This window comes from Bufo bufo, chromosome 2 (assembly GCF_905171765.1).
Source record: "Bufo bufo chromosome 2, aBufBuf1.1, whole genome shotgun sequence".
NCBI classification, from domain to species: domain Eukaryota; kingdom Metazoa; phylum Chordata; class Amphibia; order Anura; family Bufonidae; genus Bufo; species Bufo bufo.
The window spans coordinates 42,934,587-42,951,823 of NC_053390.1; the positions used below are offsets into that span (position 1 = coordinate 42,934,587).

The 17,237-nt window shown below is 45.6% G+C and overlaps 1 protein-coding gene across 1 annotated transcript in view; it reads left to right on the forward strand.

Annotated features, from left to right (window-relative positions):
* Positions 1-17,237, forward strand: part of ADAMTS12 (ADAM metallopeptidase with thrombospondin type 1 motif 12) — a 527,800-nt gene that overhangs the window by 186,663 nt on the left and 323,900 nt on the right. Inside the window, 1 exon segment of the mRNA XM_040421001.1 lies at positions 2,862-3,036. Within this exon segment, the coding sequence (XP_040276935.1) occupies positions 2,862-3,036 (175 nt within the window).

Here is a 17,237-nt window from a genome sequence, read left to right on the forward strand (position 1 = left end):
ATTGCCGGTGTCCGTGTTTTGCGGATCCGTGGATGGACCCTTAGAACTATTTGCATACACTGCGCAGGCCTGCCTGCAGAATAATTGTATCAGGCTGTGCCTCTATAGCGCAGCTTGCTGGTGACTGTCAGTATAGCACTGACAGTATAATACTCTGTACTACATAAGCAGTACAGAGTGTTATAGAAGTGGTCAAAGGATCACCTGTTAAAGTCCTCTTGTGGGACCAGTGAATGGTTACAAAAAAGTTCAAGTTTTATTTTTTTTAAAAATCTCCAAGTTAAAAAACTACACCATTTTCCATTAAAAAAAAAGCTTTTCAATGGAAAAAATAGCAAAAATAAAGCCCCCACGACATATTTAGCATAGCTGCATCCGTAACAACGTGCACTATACAGCCATCATGTAATTTACCCCATGCAAAAATACAAAAAAGCCAGAATTGCAGTTTTTTGCTTATTTGCCATCAAAATAACAAGCAATCAAACAGTGCAAGGTGCTCCAAAATTATAGAAATGAAAACTACAAGTTGTCCCGCCAAAATCTGCCAAAAGCTGTCACTCATCTCTGTAGAAGGAATAATAAAAAAAAGTTATGGACCTTGAGATGCATCGATGCAATAACGTTTTGTGTTTGTTTTTTTGTTTTTTTAAGGGATTTTATTAAAAAAGGCATACGTATTTGGTATCACTGGTATCATTTTACTTATTCCAAAAAATGTATGCCGCAAAATTTACGACTCAGTGGTGGTATTGCTGTTTTTACATAAAAAAAAGTTCTAGCTCTTGGAACTCAACGATCAAAAAAATTAAGAAAAACTCACTAATGGGTTAACATTTGCTACATCATCTGTATGGTACGGTATGTCTCACGTTGTCTTCATAGCTTTTCTATACTGGAAGAATTGATCAAATTGTCTATTTAAGTGATTCCTACATTGATGCCACCTCCCATCTCCCTGAAGAGCAGACAGTATATTCCATCCTTGCTGAGGTCTGACCACAATAGGACAAAACAGTACACAGTACGTCCAGTAGATGGCGCTGCGTCTGCTTTATCATCAGCAGGTGCGCGCTGCAGTGGCATGGATCAGAGTCATGGCTGATTTTGGAGGCTGAGATCAATAGCGAATGCTGCAGAGTTTGAATGAAGGAGGGAGCTCTCGCTGTCAGCCCATTATGGCATTTTGATGGGTTATCGTGGCTCCCAAGGGGCTAACTAAGGCCTCCAAATATGCCACAAGTGTTAGCCTTGCAGGCCATGCCTTCAACACTGCTTTGAAGTACAAAGGCTATGTTCACATGGGTTTCATACACATCATTACCTGATCTGTGGAGGTCCGACACACATCCTCACCCGATCCGCTGTCCTGCAGTAGCTCCAGCACCAGTTCTGCACAGCTCCGTCCATTTCTGTAGAGAACAGAGCTGGTAACTGCGACGCTGCTCCCATTGGAGTGCCGGATTTTGGATCTCCCTGATCAGATATTGATGGACTGTCCTTCAAGGGGTTATCCAAGAGTCAGATAGACTTCCCAGAGCGGCCAGCGTTGGAGATCATACTTACCTGGCTCCTGCCGCTGTGTAAACGCTATGGCCTGTGATTGGCTGCAGCGGTCATGTGTCCCCCTGACGATGGATATTGATCATAGCGCGGCAGGGAGAGGAAGAGATGGCTTAGGAACGTTAGACACCAGGTAGGAATGATCTCCACCGTGGGCCGGACATGGAAATGGACTGCTGTATCTTTTTGTAAGATCCTATATGCGGCAGGCGCAGCACTATGAAGTGCCTTTTGCGCTGTGGCATTGGAAGAATTTTGATATCTCTGACTTTTAGTCTAACCAGACTGTATTACTCTGTAATTCCTCTAGCGCCGTTCTATGGAAACAGTAGGTTTAAAGAGCACACCAAATGCTTCAAATAACTTCTTTATTAACTTCAACTTTTCTTCATATATAACACTGCCGCCTCCGCAGCAGATAGTCCATGTACAAAACACGTGTTGAAAAGATATCACAAAATGGCGGTATGCATAAGATGGTGGTTCAACTGTTCAGTCTTGTCTTTAAACATAAAATGGTGGATGTATTTCTCTCTTCAGTATCTGTACTCTCACTTCAAGTTATTTGAGCACTTTATGATCTCTCTGAGAGGTATATCTGAGGTTAACCAATAGTTCTACTTGCTGAATTTGGTTGCAATTTGCAGTATGCAAAAAACAAAACAAAAAAAAAACAGCACTATACCTGTCCTCATGTTGTGTCTGATATTGCAGCTCAGTCTTAGGGCTCATGCACACGAACGTCCATATGCAGAACCATTCACTTCAATGGGGGCTTGAAAAAAAAAGACTCCGTGTGCATTCAGTGTCCATACGTCCGCATGTCCTTTCCGCAATGGATCGGCAAAAAAATGGATGCAACGTGGACATCATCCGTTTTTTTGCTGATCCGTGTTTGCGGACCGCAAAATACATGCAGTCGTGTGCATGAACCCTTATTCATTACCAGCTGCAATACCAGGCACAACCTGTGTGGGGGGGTCGCGCTATTTTTTGTAAGAAAGCAACCATGTTTTCCTAATCCTGGACAACCCCCCTATAATATTCTGAGCAATTAAAATGCAGGAAACTACGGCAAAATCTTTAGCAGAAACTGCCGAAATTTCTGCCCTTAAGAAATATTTACTACCCCCATATTAAAAAGAGCAAGTCTGACGTAGCGTACTCTGTATAGGAGGCATGTACATGAGGCAGCCTGGGAGTACCACTTGTAGATACCATATTAGTGCGGCATTAATAGTTACATTATTCAGTTTCCGTACATAATTTCCATCTCACGTTTTGTTTCTATTTTTCAGGCCGGATTTTTCCGTCTCCCCCACGGAGATTATTTCATTGAACCTTTGCATAATAAAGAAGCTGCAGGGAGGCAGCATAAGCATATAATGTACAAGAGAGAAGCGGCTCACCAGCGGCGGCGGCGGCGGCACAGAGACCTTCACTCTGCTGGGAACCAGTCGTGTGGACTAATTGGTAAGAAGATTCTTTTCTTCTACATGCGTTGAGTTAAACTGGTGAAATGATTTGGGCACTTTACACACTGATATTCCTGAAAACATGGCCTCATATACAGGATGTGCTAACGGGGCTTATTTTTCACGGACATCACATCTTCTATAAGGCCTCATAACACGACCGTACGGATGCTGTCCGTGTTGCATCCGCATTTTTTTCAGACCCAACGACTTCAATGGGTCAGCGGTCCACATTCTGTGGACAAGTATAACACATGTTCTATCTTTTTGCGAAAAAGGACACGCGGATGCAGAAAGAACACGGATCATGTGTGTGCTTCCTGCGTCCATATGTCCATTCTGCAAAATGACATACTATGGGGCACATTTATCAAGCTCGTCTGTTTCTAGGCCATAAAATTAGACAGGCGTATTTCATTCATCTGTCTTTCTTCTGCCGAGTATTTATTAAAAGTCCTAGTTGATGAATTAGGCTAGTCTTATTGCTATAAGGGCTCGTGCACAGAAACGTATTTTTTTTCCGTGTCCGTTCCATTTTTTTTAGGCCTGTATGCAGAACTATTCACTTTAATGGGACCGCAAAAAACGCAAATGACTCCACATGCACTCAGTGTCCATGGCCGTTCTGCAAAAATATAGAACGTGTCCTATTATTGTCCGCATTATGGACAAGGATAGGACTGTTCTATCTGGGGCCGGCCGGTTTCGCAATATATGGCGTCTGTGTTTTCCAGATCTGCAATTTGCAGGGCGCAAGCCATCCAACGGTCGCGTGCATGAGCCCTTACTGACCTCTGGTGGTGGTTTTTCAGTAGGACAAGTTCATATTCACCTAGACTGGTCTAATTTACTTGTGCATAAAAAAAGTTGCATCTTTGCGGAGAAAAGTTGCATATCTACAGGAAAGAACGACTTTTAATGCAAAAAATATTGCACTTCACCACTGGAAACAGACGAAGAAAAGTACGCCACACCTGCAACAAAAAAAAGGCACACCTACATAAATAAGTTGGAAAATATCTCAAAGAAAACTTCTGAATTGGTCTTAAAAAAATCAAAATAGTCGAACGAGACGCCAAAGCCTCCAAAACATGTGCAATTTCAGTAGCAAATGCCCCTATGTCTGTAGAATGTGAACCATGGACCCATTGAAAACTAATAAAATGCAGAAGGCTTCCTTATATTTTCCCATTGTGTGGTTTGGTGGTCTTAGATTTGCTTTGTGGTTAGTACCCTAGTGGTCTAGGGTGGTGAAGGGGTTATATTCATATTCCCTGTCCCCATTGGTGCTCATAATCTTTAAGAGGTTTTCACAAGTTTTTTTTCTTCTTCTTATTTTATCAAACTGCTGGGAACCTAGTAAAATAATAAAACACCTAAAGGGGTTATCCAAGACTAATAAAGACCTCCCAGAGTGAGAGGTCTTCTGTCGTGGTCAGACTTTCCTAATCCCCGCTGCAGGATTCGACCTCTCTGTCGTTCTCGGGCCAGCACTTCCTCTCCCCGGAGCGCTGCAATCATCATCTGTCAATGGGTGGACGCGTGACCACTGCAGCCAATCACAGGCCGCACCGGCGACGTGCTCCCCAACAACTGGTTCCATGTCCACCCATTGACAGATGTGGATTTCAGTAAGGAAGAGACCAAGCCCAGTGGATAGGTAGGTATGATCACCATCGCAGGTCAGCCATTCTGGGAGGTCTTTATTAGTCTTGGATAACCCCTTTAAGCTCTTGCTGAGCTCCCTCTATCCCCAGGCTGTAGCCAGCAATTTATTGTTGTATATGTGCTTTATACCACTGCAGCTAGTCACTGGCCTCAGCAGTGTATGACACCATACCTGAACTACTGCAGCGCTGCCACCATTCACTTCAGTTGGGGCAGCACTGCAATAACCAGCTCCGTCCACTGCACAGCGGACGGAGCTGTGGAGTTCGGAGAGCTACTTCCAGGGCCAGAGCTACTCCCAAGCAGATGATTGATGGGGGTGCAAGATGTTACATCCCCATCAATCTGATATCCTAAGGAATAGGTCCAATGACCTATCCCTTCAAAGGGGCCCAACACCCTAAAGCCCCAATGATAATCAGTTCCCGTTCAGTATTTGGCGCAGGCGCAGTGAGGGAAGGACTCTTGCTGGCTGCCGGCTTCCTCACTGCAACGTATTCGGCGAGCGTTCTTCCCTCACTGTGCCTGTGCCGAATACTGAAGGCGTGAGATTTCCCCGGCAGACAGGAGACCAACGCTAGCCTGGCCCCGTCAATCAAGTGTAGAAGGGCGTGGAAAGAGGTGGGCGAACGGAGCCTCTAGGCCGGGGCAGGTGCAATGCACTCCCCCCCCCCCAGCTCTTAGAGGCTCATTTGCATATTATAAAAGTTCATTTTTTCTAAATAACGGCGGCACATAGTGACATGAGAGTAATATAGTCATGTTCAGATGACATTAGCACATCGCTAAGGTCAGCCAGGTTAATACCCATTTTTCTGCTGACAGAAACCCTTTAAGTAAAAGTATGTCACTGACCGTCCAAGGATGTTCCAGCAGCAACCAGCCGATCGCCCCTACCGAATTTAAAATTTATTTTTTCTCTGCATCATTCATGTCAGTTCTTTCTCCAGGCTAATACATTCATCTGCTGTTTCTTCATTCCCTGATCTTACCTGAACCTCCGAGAGAGGTTCTCATTAATTAAGCCGTATGCTGGATGAGATGTTAATTGCTTTTTAAGTAAAATATTCCGCTATTTAAAATGTATGGGCTTTACATGTGAGACAGTCAAAATACAGTAATGAGATAGCAAGACGTATTCATTATATTAATGCCGGCACTGCAGCAAACGTGATTTAATAGAATATACTGTACATCGATCAGCCAAAGCATTAACCCCTTATGGACTGAGACACTTTTGGCCTTTAAAGGAACCTGTTATCCGTTTCATGCTGCCTGGCTCTGAAATCCCTGTAGGCTCCCTCATTACAGTGTGGTATGTGTTACTCTGGAATGCCTTCAGAGAAAACAAGCTGAGCACAAGAAGAGGAGTCCAGCAGAAGAGTCCTCTGTTCAGATTCTCCCAACCTGTTCAGCTTGACTGACAGCATATAGGGAGAGACCTGTCAATCAAGAACAGCAGGGGTCAGTCTCTTCTCTCTTTGCCAAGATACTTCTCCATTTGTTCGGACTCTTCGTCCTGTGCTCGGACTCTTTGCCATGTGCTAGGACTCTTCTCCCTGTGCCCGGACTCTTCGCCCTGTGCTCGGACTCTTCGCCCCGGCTCGGACTCTTCGCCCTGTGCTAGGACTCTTCGCCCTGTGCTCGGACTCTTCGCCCTGTGCTCGGACTCTTCTCCCTGTGCCCGGACTCTTCTCCCTGTGCCCGGACTCTTCTCCCTGTGCCTGGACTCTTCGCCCTGTGCTCGGACTCTTCTCCCTGTGCCCGGACTCTTCTCCCTGTGCCCGGACTCTTCTCCCTGTGCCCGGACTCTTCGCCCTGTGCGCGGACTCTTCGCCCTGTGCGCGGACTCTTCGCCCTGTGCCAGGACTCATCTCCCTGTGCCCGGACTCTTCTCCCTGTGCCAGGACTCTTCTCCCTGTGCCCGGACTCTTCTCCCTGTGCCGGGACTCTTCTCCCTGTGCCGGGACTCTTCTCCCTGTGCCCGGATTCTTCTCCCTGTGCCCGGACTCTTCTCCCTGCGCCCGGACTCTTCTCCAAGAAAGTATTCCAAGGAAAGACAACTAGTGAACTAGTGATAGGGAAGTATTTATTTATTTTATACACTTATATAGCGCTGACATCGCAATTAAATTTAAATTTTTTTTTTGGGAGGGGGGTGCTTTCAATTTAATTAAGCAGTATGTATATGTCATTACTGCAAAAATACCCACAGTCTGGCAGCGATCTACTTTTGTGTGTTAAGGTGAAATTAAGTGTCATGCCTCAATCGTCTATTTATGTATTTTCAGTTTCCACGCGGTTGCATTTTAATTTTTTGGGATTGTTAAATGTAATTAAACCAACATATACTGTGTACTGTATTTTTCGTTTTATAAGACGCACTTTTTTTCCCTCCAAAGTGGAGGGGAAAAGTCACTGCGTCTTATAAAATGAATGCGATGCAAATTAGGTGGCCATTAAACTGTTGGGTGGTCTGAAAGCTTCACTGAAGGCTTCTGCTGCCAGCCCGCTCTTCCTTAACAAGACCGCACTAGGGATGGGCAGGCTGGCGGCTTCACTTATTATGCTCTGCTGCTGCCAGCGCCCGGGACGGGAGCCCGCAGCTCCAGTAAGTTAAAGTGTTTTCCCCCTGTCCCCTCCTCCAGCCGCCAGCCCGCACGTCCGGTGCGCATCCGGCACCGGAGTCCTCAGCTCCTGTAAGTGAACATTTTTCCCCCTGTCCCCTCCTTCGGCCGCCAGCCCGCACGTCTGGTGCGCACCCGGGATCGGAGCCTGCAGCTCCAGTAAGTATAATCTTCTCCCCCCTGTCCCCTCCAGCTGCTGCCGGGGGACCCCGGCACTGACCTGAGCTCCAGGGTCCCGGTCTTCTCGTCTATCTGCTGGATGCCTGTCACACTGTGCGCTCCAGCGACTCTGTTATTGTGCCTGCCAGCCCTGCTGCTCTCTGCTCATACAACCCCATGTACTGCAGTGTATAAGTGGATTCCTATGGATGAGGGGGGTTATAGTATTTAATATAAACACTGTCCAGGGACTGTTCGGTAATTGGCATGTGTTTATATTAAATATGACTATAACCCCCCTCATCCATAGGAATCCACCCATGTACTGCAGTATATAGGTGGATTCCTATGGATGAGGGGGGTTATAGTCATATTTAATATAAACACATGCCAATGACAGAACAGTCCCTGGATAGTGTTTATATTTAATCTGACTATAACTCCAATCATCCTTGAGAATACACCAATGTACAGTACATCAGTGTATTCTTTAGGATGATGGGTGTTATAATGACATAAGTGTCATCCACAGATTCCTCATAACAGTGTGTCATCCACAAATCCCCCATAACAGTGTCATCCACAGATCCCCCATAACAGTGTCATCCACAGATCCCCCCATAAGTGTGTCATCCACAGATCCCCCCATAAGTGTGTCATCCACAGATCCCCCATAAGTGTGTCATCCACAGATCCCCCATAACAGTGTGATCCACAGATCCCCCATAAGTGTCATCCACAGATCCCCCATAAGTGTGTCATCCACAGATCCCCTCCATAACAGTGTCATCCACAGATCCCCTATAATAGTGTCATCCACAGACCACCAATAGTTCAAAACCCACCAAAAGCACACCTTTTGGTTTAAAATATATTTTTTCTTATTTTCCGCCTCAAAAACCTAGGTGTGTCTTATCATCAGGTGCGTCTTATAAAGCGGAAAATACGGTATGTGATTATTACCAGACACAAGGTATAGCAACAATCTACCTGTGTGTATTAAGGAGAAATTGATCGTCAAGTCTCAGTCGTCCATTTATGTATTTTCAGTTTTCACTTGGTTTGAATTTAATTTTTTTGGGGTTTGGTAAATGTAATTAAACCAGAATATATATACAGTATGCGATTACTACAAGACACAAGGTATAGCAGCAACTTACCTGTGTGGATTAATTATAAATTGAGCATCAGTCGTCCGTTTACGTATTTTCAGTTTTTCACATAGTTGCAATTTAATTATTTATTTTGGAGGGTCTTTAAATTTAATTACAGGTAAGCAGCACATATATGTGATTTTTGCAGCAATACCCATAGTGTGTCAGCAATCTACCTGTGTGTGTTAAAGGGGTTATCTCATCATAATGATCACTGTTAAATCTGTTAATGATTTGACAGTGATCATTTTTGTAAATATATTTGATTAACAAATTCCCACCGTTTAGGATAAAATTCATCCCCACTTACCTCATTGTTGTCATTCGGTCTCCCGTGGTTACGGCGACTGCTCTTCTCCGGAATCCCGGTGGCCGCACTTGTGCAGAAGACTCCTTCTTTTCTCCCGGCCGGGCCGCTCGCTGTCCTGAACGCGCACGCCGATGCACATGCGCGATGGTGACTTCTTCCTTGCCAGAATAGTACAGAGCCGCGAGCGCGCACGCCGGCTCTGTACTATACTGGCCAGGAATAAGTCACCATGGCGCATGCACGGCGGCGTGCCCGTTCAGTCCAGCGCGCGGCCGGGAGAAGACTTCAATCAAGATGAAGCCCGCCCCCAGCCAGAATCCAGGAAGTGAACGGCGCGCTGGCAGCAGGTATGTATGAAAAGGCGAAGTGGGATAACCTCTTTAAGTTGAAATTGAGCATCACACCTCAGTCGTCCAATCTAAATAGATTAAAATGGAAAATCTTCAAAAAAAAGTTACATTTTGATATGTCTCCTCAATTTTCCTTTAATTCTTGTGGAACACCTAAATGGTTAACAAAGTTTGTAAAGTTATATTTGAATAACTTGAGTGGTGTAGTTTCTAAAATGGAGTCATTTATGGTGGTTTCTGTTATGTAAGACCAACAAAGTGACTTCATAACTGAATTGGTCCTTAAAAAAGTGGGTTTTGGAAAACTCCATGGGGTTCCGTGCCTCTGTTCCACACCGCTCCTTTCGGATTACAGACCTATTCAAGTATGTATGCTGTTTGCGGGCCGCAATACGGGCACGGCCGGGCAACGGCCTTGTGCATGAGGCCTAACAGACAAGAAAACCTCTTGAACTCCTTTACCCTGTTCCTTGTCCTGCCCATGCCATGTCTTCCTCCCTCCTATGGTTCCTATGATTCCTGACACTGACATGGCTTCAGACTGAATTTGGGTTTTGTGTCCATTATCCTTTTTGTACAATGTCGTTGTCTTTAGCTTTATGCCGCATTCCTCTGAATAGAAGAAAGAATGGCTGATGGACAATTATATTTATGAACATCATTTAAGATGTCCGGTGAAAAGGATAATTAAAGATCTCACTCGTCAGGACCATAATTAGTTCTCACTGCTGAGGTCAAGGATGAGATATCTCAGTTTGAGATCAAATACAAAAAGATTTCAGAAGAGTCATTCTCTCCAGGTGGTTAGAATAATAGTGTATAAAGAATTGGATCGGAAAATACAAGGAAACAAGAGATAGATGTTCCTCCAGACTACAATATTGATACATATATGTTTTATATGATTTTTTGATTTAAGTATCTACTGTTGAAAAAATGGGCTTAAAGGAAATCTGTCACCAATATTTGCACTCAGACTCCAGTTAATCCGTACCTTGTTATCTTTTTATGCACTTCCAATCGCAAGAAAATTAAGTTTGTAGGATATGCAAATAAGGCTCAAAGTGCCCAGTAGGGTGTTTCTAATGTTTCAGGCCTTACTTATGTACTGTGCATGCCCAGTGCTGCTGGCTTCACTTCTGGTGGTCCTGTAGTAATGAAGCCAGGTGCGCTAAGTATGTGCAGAACATACAGTGAGGCCACGGCCCATAGCATGTACTGTGGACTGCCTCTTTGAGGAGGCAGGCTTGGGGTCTTTGAGGAGGTGGGTTTGGCCTCATTGAGGTGGTGGGCTTGGGCTCTTTGAAAGATTAGAAACACCCTTCTGGGCACTTTGAGTCTTATTTGCATACCCTTCAAACTTCATTTTCTTGCAATCAGAAGTGCACATAAAGATAAAAAATAGTGTTGAGCGAATCGAAGTATCTGAAGTAGAATTCAATCAGAATTTTAGGATAAATTTGATTTGTCTCGAAGCCAAATTTCCTTGCTCTTTGTGTTAACAAATCTATTTTGCCTAAAATGGTGGCTAAAAAAAAATTATACTCACCTCATCCACTTGCTCATGGAGAGGCCGTCAGCTCCTGTCTTGATTGAAGAAAACCTGTCAAAGGACCTGCGATGAAGTCACCACGTGACCACGTTGGGCGTGCGCAGTGACATCTTCCATCAAGATGGGAGCAGACAGCATCTCTATTAGCAAGTGGATGAGGTGAGTATAATGTTCTTTTTAGGCCTCATGCACACGGCCGTTGTTTTGGTCCGCATCCGAGCCGCTGTTTTGGCGGCTCGGATGCGGACCCATTCATTGCTCCGTTCCGTGGCCCCGCTAAAAAAATATAACATGTCCTATTCTTGTCCGCGCTTTGCGGACAAGAATAGGCATTTATATTAAAGGCTGTCCGTGCCATTCTGCAAATTGCGGAACGCGTACGGACGCCATTCGTGTTTTGCGGATCCGCGATTTGTGGACCGCAAAACACACCACGGTCGTGTGCATAACCCCTGATTAATCCCTGAAAGGCTGAATGTGAGTCACAGATGCCACGATCAGTGTTGAACACAGCATCTGAGGGTTTAAATGACGGGGTGGTGTGATTGCTGTTCCCCGTCATTGTGCTCGCTCCATAAAATGGAAAGTGATTTGCGACAAAGTTTTCTCATCTCTAAGGCTACTTTCACACTAGCGTTAAAGTTTTCCGGTATTGAGTTCCGTCATAGGGGCTCAATACTGGAAAAAACGCTTCAGTTTTGTCCCCGTTCATCGTCAATAGGAGCAAAACTGAACTGAACAGAACGGAGTGCTCCAAAATGCATTCTGTTCTGCTTAGTTGCGTTCCCAGACTGGAGAAAAAACCGCAACATGTTGTATTTTGCTTTCAGTCCTGGGGATGCGGAGAAAAACATGACCCTAATGCAAGTCAATGGGGACGGATCCATTTTCTCTGGCACAATCTGCCACAATAGAAAACGGATCCGTCCCCCATTGACTTTCAATGGAGTTAATGAGGGATCCGTTTTGGCAATGTTAAAAATATGTTAAAGATAATACAATCGGATCCGTTCAAACGGATGTAGATGGTTGTATTATCAGTAACGGAAGCGTTTTTGCTGGACCCTGCCGGAACCAGCAAAAACGCTAGTGTGAAAGTAGCCTAATAACAAAACTTACGCATAAACCCGTTCTCTACCAGCACCATACATGTATGGCACTGTATGGTCTTTAAACATGGTGCCAGCTCGCACTTGCACTTTCTTCTGCTACATATGCTATAAAGTCACCCATTCATTCCATGGTGCTGCTCCCCACTCCACTAACAGAAACACCCGCAAAGGACATTTATCATTTGTCCAAAGGAAAGGTAATAAATGTCCAATTATTTTGAGCCTCATGGCTGGGACCCCCACTGATCACTAGAATGGGGGTTCCGAGCTCCCATTCTTCATCCTCTCATGACTGCATTAAAAAAATACTTTTAAGGGTTGTTCAAGCGGCGTGCCGCAACACTGAATGTCTATGGGCCGACAAAAACAGCCAAGTACAGCGCTCTAACAGTTACATGTGGAAGAGCCCATGCATGGCCATCTCTCCACTAGTCTACCTTGTGGGGGACCCTTAAAAATCAGGCATTTATCACGTATCCTGTGGGACAACCCCTTTAAACATAATAATGTCTGCCAGCCTAGAATTGGAACTGGAGAATCCCATTAGGCAGACGGACAAATATTTCAGACCCACATTTCCACCTCCTTTGCCTGGGGAAAAATGGCTACATCATGGGAAATACGGCATCTAAACACTGGCAGATCAAAATTTCACAGATTTGCTTATCTCTAATCAGGACAGATGGGTGGCATGGCAGGATAGATTCCTTAAAGGGGTTGTCCCACGAAATATATTCTACATTTCTCAAACCAGCGACTTTTTTCTGAATACTTTTGTGATTGCATGTAATTAAATATTTAGTATAGTCACAGAGTTATTCAATAAAATGTATCTGTATAACGCCACCTGCTGCTTGTTATTTTCCTTATTTCTTTGTCCACTTCAGTAGCATTGCTGAAGTGGTCGCACATGCTCAGTTTCATCATTCAACTGACACCTACTGTATCTACCGTTACAAGCTGTAACAGATACAAGAAGAGAGCTGCAGCAAGAAGAACACATACCCCCTGAGCTGGGCTAAGGAGAAAGCTGCAGCTGAAAAGACATTCCCCCTAAGGAGTAATAGGGAAAGAGCTGCAGCTGAAAGAACACTCCACCTGAAAAAGGAAACACCCCATAAGTTGTGATAGTGACAGAACTGCAGCAGAAAGAACGCTGATTAGGATCCTTTTCATTTCTTCTTGTGAATAACCTTGATGCATATAATCATTTATGATAAATACCTCATCGGGCCAATCTCCTATTAGAATGTCCACATTCGGGGATTTCACGGTCCCTGCTGTTCTAGAACTACACTGAACAAAAATATAAACGCAACACTTCCGGTTTTGCTCCCATTTTGCATGAGCTGAACTCAAAGATCTGAAACACAAAAGACCCATTACTCTCAAATATTGTTCACAAATCTGTCTAAATCTGTGTTAGTGAGCACTTCTCCTTTGCCGAGATAATCCATCCCACCTCACAGGTGTGCCAAATCAAGGTGCTGATTAGACAGCATGAATATTGCACAGGTGTGCCTCAGACTGCCCACAATAAAAGACCACTCTGATATGTGCAGTTTGATCACACAGCACAATGCCACAGATGTCGCAACGTTTGAGGGAGCGTGCAATTGGCATGCTGACTGCAGGAATGCCTACCAGAGCTGTTGCCCATGTGTAACATCCCAGAGTTATGTTACGAAACGCTTTTACCCCGCTACAACCTGTTAAGGGCATTAACTTTGTCATCTTGTGTAATTTCATATTATATTCTCATATATGTGCATTTTAAGCCTTGTAATTGTATGTTGCTGTAATTTCCATGTTCACCAACGGGTGGCAGCAATGTGTTCAGCAAGGACTTAGCCAGTTTAGTGTTTCTGAACTGGAATAGTTCATTCCAGTTCAGCTCCCCCTCTATGAGCAGAAGTGGGCTGGCCCATGTCCTGCCTCATGGGGAGAGAAGGAAGTTAGGGTTAGTGTGCGAGCCACCCCGGCTAGGGGAAGGCTGTGTGTGTAGGAGCTCCCAGATATAGGGATCCAAAGCCAGTATCTTGTCTCGGCTGAGACAATTGATCATAATCCCCAGCCTGAGCCTTGCAGCCTCAGCTGAGAAGAAAGCAAGCAGCCACCTCCAGTTACAGGAAGAAGCATACCCTGAGACAATAACTGTGAGTCAAAGTCCAGAGACTAGAAGAAGCCATATTCCTCCTCAGCAAGTCAGTCCCCAAGACAGTAGAAGATAGCCAAATTCCTGCCATATTACAGAGCAACAAGCAGATGTCCTTTTCCTGCAAAAGCTCCAGGCACACGATAGAGCAGAAGCCAGATTCCTGCCACACATTGTGAATACCTGCTGGGACTTCAGACTAATGCTGTATCTCACTTGGATGAAAGCTGCATCTAGTAAAGACAAGTTTGAACTTTATTCCAAGTCTGGATCTCAATTATTGCTGCAAATCCCTCAATTACTCCTACTAGCAACAACACTCATTTTATTGCAAGTGAGCCAGGATCCAGGAGTCCAGCCGTACCCAGGTAGGAGACACCGTTGACACCATTGCTATTACCACACAGAGACATTACACCACTCTGGCATTCCTAACCTGGTACGTGAGTTACAACACTTTAAAGGGCCCTGTGACTGAACCCTGTGCATGCTGCAATTGGCGTCACAAACAAACAATAGACTATTATACACATATCCTGACCCACTGCATAATTTGGCGTCCGTGTGACCGTACCACGGTCTGGCTCATTGCACATGCAATAAATGTTTATTTCTCTACCATAAGCCGTCTCCAAAGGCGTTTCAGAGAATTTGGCAGTACATCCAACCGGCCTCACAACTGCAGACCACGTGTAACCACACCAGCCCAGGACCTCCACATCCAGCATGTTCACCTCCACGATCGTCTGAGACCAGCCACCCGGACAGCTGCAGCAACAATCGGTTTGCATAACCAAAGAATTTCTGCACAAACTGTCAGAAACAGTCTCAGGGAAGCTCATCTGCATGCTCGTCGTCCTCATCGGGGTCTGGACCTGACTGCAGTTCGTCGTCGTAACCGACTTGAGTGGGCAAATGCTCACATTCGATGGCGTCTGGCACGTTGGAGAGGCGTTCTGTTCACGGATTAGTCCCGGTTTTCACTGTTCAGGGCAGACGGCAGACAGTGTGTGTGGTGTCGTGTGGGTGAGCGGTTTGCTGATGTCAACGTTGTAGATCGAGTGGCCCATGGTGCCGGTGGGGTTATGGTATGGGCAGGCGTATGTTATAGACAACGAACACAGGTGCATTTTATTGATGGCATTTTGAATGCACAAAGATACTGTGACGAGATCCTGAGGCCCATTGTTGTGCCGTTCATCCACGACCATCACCTCATGTTGCAGCCTGATAATGCACGGCCCCAAGGATCTGTACACAATTCCTGGAAGCTGAAAACATCCCAGTTCTTGCATGGCCAGCATACTCACCGGACATGTCACCCATTGAGCATGTTTGGGATGCTCTGGATCGGCGTATACAACAGCGTGTTCCAGTTCCTGCCAATACTCTGCAACTTCGCACAACTATTGAAGAGGAGTGGACCAACATTCCACAGGCCACAATCAGCAACCTGATCAACTCTATGCCACGGAGATGTGTTGCACTGCGTGAGGCAAATGGTGGCCACACCAGATACTGACTGGTGCCGTGCTGGAGGGCTGAGAGCCGCACGACGGGGAAACAGGCCCCCTAAAGCCTGCTGTGGACTACTGGAGGCATTACTGCCAGCAAGGTGACTTGTTCTGAGTTAAAGGGAACCTGTCACCGGGATTTTGTGTATAGAACTGAGGACATGGGTTGCTAGATTGTCGCTATGCATACATATGCAAATTAACCTGAGATGAGTCCTGTATGTGAGATGAGTCAGGGACAGGACTCATCTCAGGGTAATTTGCATATGTAACAAATCGTTTTTTTTACACAATAAAAGCACACAGAGCTATGGGGACTGGGTATTGCGGATGTGCTAGCGGCCATCTATCAACCCATGTCCTCAGCACTATACACAAAATCCAGGTGACAGGTTCCCTTTAAGAACTTGTATTTTGCCTTTGTACTGCGCCCGCTTACCCTATCTACCAGAGCAAAACCCCACAGTTGGTGGAGGATGCGGGCAAGAGCAGTGAGGCTGGCGCGAACGCCGATATTTTTGGTTTCTGCATTTTCCAGGCACGGTTGTATGTCGTACATTAAACCAGCTGTATTACAACCAGTGCCCTATACGACAAAATGGAGGCTGTTGTGAAGGCCCTCATGGAGGCTAATCTGCAGCAGCAAGAGACAAACCTGCAGCAACCCGAGGCTAATAAGCAGCAGCAGGAGACTAACCAGTTGCTGCTACAACACGTGATGGCTTTCCAGACAGCAGGAGCAACCCCGAGCGTCCGCCGTGCCATGATTTCTAAGATGACCCCCACAGACGACATCGAAACCTACCTAGCGATGTATGAGAAAGTGGCCATCAGGGAAAAGCTACCCCGTGACCAGTGGGCTGAGGTCGTCGCTCATTCCTGGCATCCAATTCCCAGCGGGTGTATTTCGATTTGCCGGACCATCAAGCGGCCGACTACCAAAAAGTAAAGGGTGAGATTTTGGCAAGACTGGGGGTGAATGTGTTGGTTTGGGCCCAGCGGTTACATCAGTAGGGGTTTAAGCCGGCTGAGCCTACGAGGGCCCAGTATTATGACTTACTCCACCTCTTGCAAAAGTGGCTACAGCATGGGCGTCACTAGGTTAAAACATTTCTTTATGTCCCAGGCCCCGAATGTACTGCCTGCTAATTAAAAAAAAAACGTGACTACTAACCAGGGAAGCACTGCAGGAGCTGAAGGACCTGTGATGACATCACAGTCAGGTGATCTGTGCTAAAGGCAGAGCTCAGTGGTGGAGAAGGACCTTCAATTATGTCACCGTCATGTGATAAGTGCAGGAGGGGCGGAGCTAAACTGTGAAGAGGAGAACTAGTGGAGAAGACCCTGACTGTGATGGCTTCTGTGACTGAGGAGAGGTAAGTGAAGGGATGGATTCAGTGTAAGAGCCAGGAATGCTGGGAGTTGTAGTTCTGGTCTCTCACACCACCTCCCTGCTTGGTTGAGAAAGTGATGTTATTTACAAGGAACTGGATTTTAGGGCTGAAGGGAGGGGTGTTATTTACATGGGACTGTATATTGGAGGGGCTGAAGGGAGGGGAGTGATGTTATTTACATGGGACGGTATGTTGGCGGGGCTG